At 38.8% G+C, this 9,550-nt stretch overlaps 2 protein-coding genes across 2 annotated transcripts; one reads left to right on the top strand and one right to left on the bottom strand.

Moving 5' to 3' along the window:
• Positions 1–2,136: 2,136 nt before the first annotated feature.
• Positions 2,137–6,978, bottom strand: LOC116172700. The gene has a single exon (XM_031489959.1). The coding sequence runs from the start codon at positions 6,613–6,615 to the stop codon at positions 3,334–3,336; it is 3,282 nt and encodes a 1,093-aa protein (XP_031345819.1). The 5' UTR covers positions 6,616–6,978; the 3' UTR covers positions 2,137–3,333.
• Positions 6,979–7,416: 438 nt separating this feature from the next.
• LOC116172772 lies at positions 7,417–9,282 on the top strand. Its single transcript, XM_031490040.1, has 4 exons — positions 7,417–7,712; positions 7,768–7,863; positions 7,961–8,101; positions 8,161–9,282. Exons 1-4 carry the CDS (start codon positions 7,477–7,479, stop codon positions 8,459–8,461), a joined length of 774 nt encoding a protein of 257 aa, XP_031345900.1. The 5' UTR covers positions 7,417–7,476; the 3' UTR covers positions 8,462–9,282.
• The last annotated feature ends 268 nt before the right edge of the window (positions 9,283–9,550 follow it).

The raw sequence follows: 9,550 nt of genomic DNA, 5'->3' as shown, positions 1-9,550 counted from the left end.
ATAGTTCAGGCTCGTAAAGCGATACAGCAAAAGTACAATCGTCTCAAAACGGATCGTTTTATTAAAGAAGTGGAGTTTGTACGAACGTATAAACCACTAATTCAACCGCTTTCCCAGATCGTAAAGAAAATCGAACCGCTGTCATCATCATCATCGGTTATTGAGACGAAAAAGGAGGAGCCAGAGGACGAAGTATTTACATCACCTCCTAAAAAACCTCAATCTCCTGCAAAAAGAAAGTCACCACAACAACGTACGACCCCTGCGATACCTTATTACTTGCGAGTGAGACGAAGGCCCTCTTCCCTTACCGAGATCAGTCCGCTGGCTAGACTTCCATACTTTCAAAAATATCCGCCAACTGATATTAGTCCTATGGTTAGACCTTTTCATCCCACGGCTACTCCATCATTGAGACAGCCGCCATCATTTCTACAGAGTACAGTGATAGGCGAGCATCAACCGGAGGAAGAAGAAGAAGAGTCCTCTATCGCATCAGAATCATCTGCCTCATTACTTGATATGCAAGGTTCGCAAGCCTTTTTGGAACAATACAAACACCTACCACGTATATACGTTGAGCGCATGATAAGAGATACGAGTAATGCAATTGATACCACCTTTGGAATTCATTATAATGTCGAAACGGATAAGTGGAGAATGGGCAAGACGGAGGTGACGATAGATGACGAAGATTTGGTCATTAACGGGATCCGGTACAAAGGTACTGCAGGACTATACGAATTTATCATCATGAATGAACCGGATGAAGTAACTATAAGCAGATAATAATAGCAACTCATGTCGCACGACGCAATTACGATCCCACCGAACAGATTCGCGGCAATAAGAGCAAAAAGTATACGCTTATAATAAAGCCTCTACTGAAGGAGGAGGAAGCGGCGAATAGGGGGCGTGCGAAATCGGGTAGCGGTATTACTCTATTCAAGGAACTCGACCGACCGATCGAATACAAATACTGGAATAGCGTGCATGAATTGATTAGGGATTTGGAGGTTTTATGGGGTGAAAAAATGGCAGGAAACACAGGAGTACGAAATGATATAATATCAATCGTGGAAGAGCTATACGAAGAGGGTTACATACAAAAGCCCACGCAACGATTTTTACGTCAGCTAGTATAAATACCTCCATTCCGTCTTTTTGCTTACATTCGCCATGGATAAATTCGGACGTTCGCATACCCATGCCCAATTTGGAAAACTGCTCAAGACAAAATTTTCCATTACCGACGATACTATAAATGTGAAAAGTAAGAGACTAAGTAATGTTGAGGATCCTATTGAGCGCCATGATGCTGTAACCTTACAACATTACCTATCAACAAGGCTGGATCTGAACGGAAATCGGTTGATGAATGTGGCCGATCCAGTAGACGACGGCGATGCCATAAATAAAGGATACTTCACATATTATATGCAGATCGCTAAAGCCCCTGTAGATGGTCTTCGCAATTACGTGGAAGTACTAAAGGAAGAGTTGAAAGCGGTCAAAGAAGCCTTGCATAAAGTAATAGAGGATGCAGCAGGTGGTAAACGAGCTACATAAAGCGGCACGCAAAAACTTCCCACGTAGGCGCACCGTTATTAAAGGGTTCGATGATCTTTGGCAAGCAGATTTAGCCGAATTTATACCTTACGCTAAAGAGAATAAAGGCTACAAATACATATTAGTAGTTATCGATTGTTTTTCAAAATATCTGTGGACGAGAGGATTGAAGACTAAAACGGGTGAGGAGGTGACAAAAGCCATACAGGATATTTTCAAAACTACCAAACGGAGACCGAAAAATCTACAAACCGATGCCGGGAAGGAATTCTATAACAAATCATTTAACAAATTGATGGCGCAGAAAAGCATTAATCACTATTCCACGTACAGCACAAAGAAAGCTGCCATAGCCGAAAGAACAATTAGGACGATCAAAAATTATTTGTATCGTCAGTTTAGTCTACGTGGAAAGTATGTATGGATTGATGCAATCGAATCAATCACGAGCGAGTACAATAATCGTAAACATCGAACAACGGGGATGAAGCCGATCGAAGTAAAGGGCGACACACATCTGTACGCCTACCACCACATCAAGCTCTTCAACAAGAGATATCGTTTTAATGTTGGCGATGTTGTTCGAATTAGCAAATTTAAATCCATATTTGCGAAAGGATACACACCAAACTGGTCCAGTGAACTCTTCAAAATTGTAAAAGTTCGAATAACCAATCCGGTGACGTATTTATTGGAAGACATGAAAGGAAAATCGATACTAGGAGGATTTTATGAACAAGAACTGCAAAAAGCCAAGTATTCGGATGTATATTTGGTGGAAAAAGTGTTAAAACGTAAGAAAGACAAGGTGTACGTAAAGTGGTGGGGATTAGACGAGAGGTCGTGGATTGATAAAGATAACGTAGTTTTATAAGTTTATTTAATGTATGATGTACTATTACAAATAAAACTAAAATAAACTGTTATATTCTGTTTTATTTTTTACCATACAAAGTTTTTAACAACCACATTTCCCTTTGGTTCATCTTTCATGATTTTTTTAAGGAGCGTAAATGTTCTTTTGTAGTCGCTTAATTGGGTAGAGGGCCAAAATGCGCTATCTGGCCCGCATGTCCATCCCAGCGATGCGTTTGGAACTTCGCTGCCTCTGCGAATGTTCTCCAGTATCCAGTTATAGACTTTTTTATGGCGAGCGTCCTCGTATGGCCTAAATCTGTACTGCACATTTCGCTTTATACAAATATCATACAACATTTCAAGAGCCTTGACGTTCGCATATTCTATGGCCGTACACATGGCATCGTCCATTATGCACAAAAAATTCTTATAATTTTTCACTATGCTATCTACATTAAATTGAGCGTCCTTAACTAAATCCAGGATATACATTCTGATGTGTAAAGGAACTTCAGGTAACAATGCAAGATTATTACTAACACACATTTCACTTAAAATGCTAAATCTGTTTACAAAGTGCCTAACTGTACAGTCAAGTTCTTCTTTCTTGTCAAATAAAAATGTTAGTTTATTGCAACAAACGTTTGTCGATTTGATGCACCAGTTGAAGCACTCGTCGGGTATTACAATGTTTTGCAATATTTGATTAATGATCACATAATTTTCAATTGACCAAATGTCCATTAAAGCACTCTTTAAATGTTTTGTATATATTATGTGAGACGATTGAAATAATTCTCGCTCCAATTGCACTTTTTTATCCGAACGATTTCCGCAACTGTTGCTCATAATCTGAAAAAATAGGCATTCAATTGAAAGATGTTTCGAGGTCGCGAAATATGCGGATTAGGCCAAATTATAGCCCCAAGGCCGCGTATTGATACAATTTAAACTGATAGAACGTTTATCATCGTGAGGACTAAGAACCACCTTATTCTGCCTTATGGTGAACACAGAATGCTTCTGTGACCTAATTAGATATTGATCCCTTTTTACAATGTCATCGTTAAACAAGCAACGTTTGTAATCTTGTAAAGTTATTTCACGAATACTAGCGGCTGTCGAACCTTTTGATTTTTTTAACACCTTGTCGTCCACTCGGTACGCGTACATTTTTGCCCTTAAACCCACGAACTCTAACATTATTTTTCCATTGTTTTCGTCTTTCATCAATCCGGGGACTTTTTTATTGACAGGAGGTATACCAAAGGGATTATTTGGGTTATAACTGGATGTGTCGAATCGATTAATGTTCTCTTTGATTGATTGATATATGTCCGGCACTGCAAAAGAGTATACAAGACTATCAGTGTCGGTGTACAGGAGTTTTGCGCGATCACCGAATTCCCGTAATACATAATTGTAGTGAAAGTCGTAGAGGAAAGTTTTCGATACGTCTAAAACCGTCAACCCCGCATAAATTGGTTTGTTAAGAAATACCTCCAACCGATTCATTTCTATTATCGCGATATCGTCATCATCGAAAAGAGTGCAGCTATGGAAGTTTGGCTTGGAAATATACGCACGAGCGCCATAGCGACCTTCCCACTTTGTCACCAAGCGAACATCTTTATATTTTCTTACATTTTCCATCAGTTTTCCAAAAACGCTATTTACCATTAGCTTATAAAAATTTATTTCAAAATCGTTTGTAGACTGTTTTCTCATACGTGTATTCAATTCGATATATTTTTTTAACCACGCCGATTGTTTGAAACGCAACACACGGTTAATTTTAACAAGTTTCAGTCCATGTTTAATGTAAAGCTTTAAATTTCGGTAGTGTAATACGTAGTTGCGTTTCGGGAACAAAGTAAGCATTAATTTCTTTATTCTAGAGCCGGGAGGACACATGTGTTCGGGGGCCAAAGGAAGGTCGCTATGGGACTCATGTAATTCCTTCGGATAATCAAAATCACAGTCCACAATGTAACCGATATCTGCATCATCGGGATGATTTAATATGTCTAACGATTCAAAATCGTCTACGAAAGAGAACTCCCCATAAGGCAATGCTTCACACATTGTAGCTCCGTAAAGGGAGTTAATATCAAAATACATTAAATAAATCGATTCAAGGTCAGGACGATAGTCGTCATTCATGTATTTGTTGTTCGCCTTCGCGTATCTAGTGGAACATTGAGTGATTCCACCCCTAATACCCTTCTCTACGAACATAACTTGATCGATGTCTGTTAATAGTTCCAATTTAATCTCTGTAATTTTGAGCATGGCATCGAAAGCGAGGCCCGGCGCAGTGTAATAATGAAGAGGATCGAGTTTGTAGGTTTTCAGACAAGTGGCGCGAAAATTTTCAAATACGTCTGCCAAAAGAAGCACGTCAGTTTTCAAATACAAATCCGAGTATTGACCGAGAGTTTGAATAGAAAATACGTTCCAAAGATTTAAAGCATGCTCATAATCTTCGTCATTCACGCCGTCGTTACGCAACGAACTGAAAAATTCATTTTTCGGCGGTAATCGGGTTTCATTTAACTTTTCCCACGAGTCGACATACTCATAGGGAAAAACACCCTTTCGCATGAGCAATTTGAATTCGGCATCGTTGCGACTTTGCGATTTCGCTATAGTTTTTTTGTCGTCTCCTAAGTACGAAGCGAGTTTTTCTATACTGCTGCTCATAAACCTAAAGGAGTCGATAAATCTAAAGTTAATGCTGGTATTTTCCACATATTTCGTAAACGAAATATACTTCTCTTTGTTTAAAGGTAAAAGTTTTATTTGGCCAGGTATAGCGGTTGCAAGTTCGCGGATAATGAAGTGCGCATCGTATCCACTCAGATTATGAAAGACCACGGGGATTGTGTGACTGTCTTGGTAGTTTATATTGCATTGCTGGTGCGCTGGGCCGCGATATTTTGAGCTGAGATGGCAGTGATCGCGACAACGAATCTCATTTTCCAAAAACGGCTTTTCACATATGTGGCAATGAGTGGCGTTCTCGAAATCATTCTGCTGAGCTGCACTCAATTTTTCCATCGGCAAAGGGTTGTTAATCTTTGTATTTGCCCACATAGCAATGGTACGCAACTGACTAATAAACCATTTTACACAATCCGGGCCCCGATACAAAAAAAACTTAGAGAGTGAATCGTCATAAGCACACTTGAAATAAAACGCAATGCTATGAGGTATATGCTTTTGAAATGGGTTAGTGTTTTTCCCCACACCGCAAGAATTGTCACACTTTACCAAAATGCTTTCTATATCAGCATAAATCACAAACGGTACTTTTTCCTTATTCGAATAGTGAGAAAACTGCACAATTTTTTCAGATTCAACGGGCAATCTTAGTGCACATTTATTTATTTGATGGCAGCGGACGGTATGCTTTTCCAGTATGTGCTTCGAAGAGAAATGATTTAAGCATATGTGACAGAAAAATTTGGAATGCTCCCTATTTGATAGTTGCGACGACAATAGGCGAGAGAGATTTTTTATCCAAGCAAAATGGTACGATCTATTACTATCGGTTCGAGTAATGCCATTTTCGGATGACAAGACTAACAAATTGATCGGGTTGGCTCCATTTGCATGATTTCTACTCAACATGAAAGGCAGTACGTTTCTCTTCTCTATGCAGTATAAGTTAATAGCGAGATTATTCAACTTTTCAAACTTCTTTATATCGGTTACTTTAATTGGGAATTGAATAGATCCACGATTCAGAACCGCATCGAAGTGGGGATAGCTACTAGTTCGGTTGGGATTCGATTGCGCCGGATAAAGAGCCGAGACAATTGACCACAGGAAACAACACTTATCGTTATTTTTAACATTCACTACGGCTCTCTTATAAGCTATAAACCGAGGGAGATTAATATATGTGGAAAAGCGTCCCCCCCTAATGGGAACATATTTATTTATGTTTACCTTTAAATACAAAACCTCCCTTAACGCCCACCCCGAATTACATTCTTCGAAACCCCCAAGCTTTGTCTGCAATGGATGATACACCTCTCTTAGATACCACTCTCCGAGATTAGTGCCAATGTCAAGAACCGAATTTTTTGTGGCAAAAGTTTTTATATTGACGTCAAGATTGTTGGGGTTTACAAAGTCACAAGAAAGAGACACATTAACTTTCAACATACTTTGCCTTAACATGGGCCGAATTTTCCGTACAACATTGCCGAATGCTTTCTCTAAGAAAATTAAAGGGTCTTTGAAACCGGTATTTACAATAATACCAGTAAGTAATCTACCTTGAAAGCAAGAATTTAAGGTTTGCCAAATTAGGACTGGCGAATTACGATCACTAGTAGAAGGAGCAGGCGTATGACTTATTCCACAACCGCTTTTTCTCGAAACATCTTTCAATTGTTCGCGTAATGTAACTAAATAGTATCTCAATATAGCCAAATTACTTTCTAGCGTAATGGGATTTTCACTACGACTATCTAAATGAATGTTGTTATCGATAGCATTTTGTAGCAAAGAAATGTTTTCCCTTATTATCGAAATGTGCTTTACAAATTCAGATGTTTTAATAATGCAACAGCTTTTCGGGTTGTCTTAACTATATCACTGCTAAGTCTTGCCAGGGATGTAGACTCCATTGTAATTAGTAGGTACTTACTGTAACTTTAACTCAAGACTGTTAAAATTTACGCCGGATTGAACTCTCCACAGTCACCTTGCGTGTTGATAGTGTTGAACTCGTACTCTCGAAAATCTCCACGAGTGGAAAGGTGAAGGTGTAAGTAACCAAATTAAGGGCAATTATCGCCTTATATAGACAAAGTGTTCAAGGTCACCTTTTGCGCAAGACTGTAAGCAACTAGTAGGTGTTCAAAAGCTGACAATGCAGTTATTTGATTCCGGAAATCATACGATGTGTTGTTCTCACTTATTAAATATATCCCTCTTTAGTATTTTGCAAACGATAACAGAGAGTTTGTAATAGTAGAAATTTCCTTCCGTTTGTCAGTTCTATCGTCGTCGCGCAACAGAATTAACACAATTACAATGTCGTCACGTAAATCCAAACTATCATTGAAAAAACCGGCACCAACTAACATTCTACAGAACATGTTAGAAAGCAACAAAGTGGGGAACAGTAGTACTTGCACCGATAATAATCTGTTCCCCCACTCGCCGAAAAAAGTGGTACCCGGTAACAATAAACCGTTCCCGGCGGCGCCGTTTATGGATGGTGACCAATGTAGTGTCATCACCATCCATTCGGATAATTCAACAGTCCAGTAAGTATCATTAATTGTGCCCTTGATTTTATGTAGCAATGATAATTTGTTATAGAACTCCTGCCAACCTGTGGGAGAATTTTGATGTGGAATTAGTGATGGCCCAATTAGACGGAGGTGACGCTGCGGACCATTTATACTCCAGCGAACGGTTAGTATAAATGTTTATGTTTAATGGGATATAATAATAATAATAATAATTAATGTTGGAAAGTACATGTTTCAAGAACACACCTATTTCTTTGTAGAGTTGTCCCAACGCCACATTTGTCAGAGCAGCAGAAGTCGCCCACTCCACCACCAGAATTTCGAGCTCCTCTTCCACCTCTAGAGCAGGCCGGAAAGTCCGAAGACGAACCGGTCGATCCCAGGGTGTGTGCGAAGAGACGGTAAGTTGTTAAAAAAAAATGAAATCGAATATAACTAAAAATTTGTTTCATCGTTACAGGCGCAAATGTGGCGAGAAAAATTTAGAAGCCCTGTTGAAAATTCAAGGGCAGGAGGCGGGGTACACACCTGAGATGCCGTCCACTTCGGCGGTTCCAATTCCTGCAGCGCGGGAGATTGCTTCCCAGGCGCACCAACTTCTGCAGAAAATGCTGCAGAAGTATGCCATCCAACTGCAAGAAACGCAGGACAAAACCTCTCAATTGGAACGTCAAGTGGAGGCGTCCCGGATGGAGGAAAGAAAAATTGAAGGGGACATGCGGTACATTTTAAGCTTTGTTAATTTTTGTGGTAGGAAATAGTCTATATATAGTTGTAATAAATTAAATTGTTGTAAGATAGTTTTAATAAATAAAAGGTTGTAAGATAATTGTCGTTTACATTGAACAAAAAAAAATTGTTCACATCACCTGCTAATAAAGAAATGTGACATTGGAAAAAGTATGCAACCAAAAGTGCATAACGTAGTGTGATTAGTTGCATAAGTGTAACTTTGCACAATGCAATGGGTTAAGTAGATATGTAAAGTGAGTTGCATTATAATGGAAAAGCGTGTGTAGTAAGTAAAGGTGGACGTCGATAGAGAATAAGATGTACGTCCGTAAGTAGCGAAAGAGATGCAAAACGAGTTGATATGGTATGGTACGTTACCCAGGGGTGGTGGGGGTAGAGGGGAAGGGTAAACAATAAGTTCAAAAATTTTGCGCTCCTGGAATTTTTAAATTTGTCGTGGGTTCTATGCAGTTTAAAAATTTTTCTCAAAGGCAAATGCATTTTATAAGAAGTGTTTTATCTATTGGAAGTATAATTTTCCAAAAATTTCAATGCATTAACCGCAAAATGAGGTCCTCTACATATTACCGAAAAGTGCCGTGAAAATTTAATTTGTACTTACACATTTGCACTTAAGAAAAGCTACATTTACGTATTTTGGAATTTTTAAACTGATAAATACACCCAAAACAATTTTTTCACGAATAACGGTAGTAAAATTCAAAGCGCGTTTCCGCAGCTGACCAAAGAATGAACTTCGTTCCCGCGCGCCGGATATGCAGTTGCGGGTTGAATATCTTTTTATCGCGCGTTTAAATTCTGTGCGATGCACTTTTTCTATGCATAATCTTTTCTAGGTACGATGTTATAGAAATTAGATCAAACAAATACGTGTGCATGAGACAATTTCACGCTTAATATTTTTTTAGAGAAAACTCAACATGAAAAATTGCACATATTTGATTCGGGTTCATTTACAATAACGTCGCCGCATTTTTTCGTTATGTATTTAATAATAACGATTATCATAGATGTGTTAGTGCCAAAAACATTGCATTCGTAGGTAATTCGACGTTTTAAGAATAGCTAATTAGTTGTAGATGCAAATTAATGCGCAC

The sequence above is a fragment of the Photinus pyralis genome, unplaced genomic scaffold (assembly GCF_008802855.1).
Source record: "Photinus pyralis isolate 1611_PpyrPB1 unplaced genomic scaffold, Ppyr1.3 Ppyr1.4_LG1, whole genome shotgun sequence".
Classification (NCBI taxonomy): Eukaryota; Metazoa; Arthropoda; class Insecta; order Coleoptera; family Lampyridae; genus Photinus; species Photinus pyralis.
This window is presented reverse-complemented; position numbering and strand designations above follow the sequence as displayed.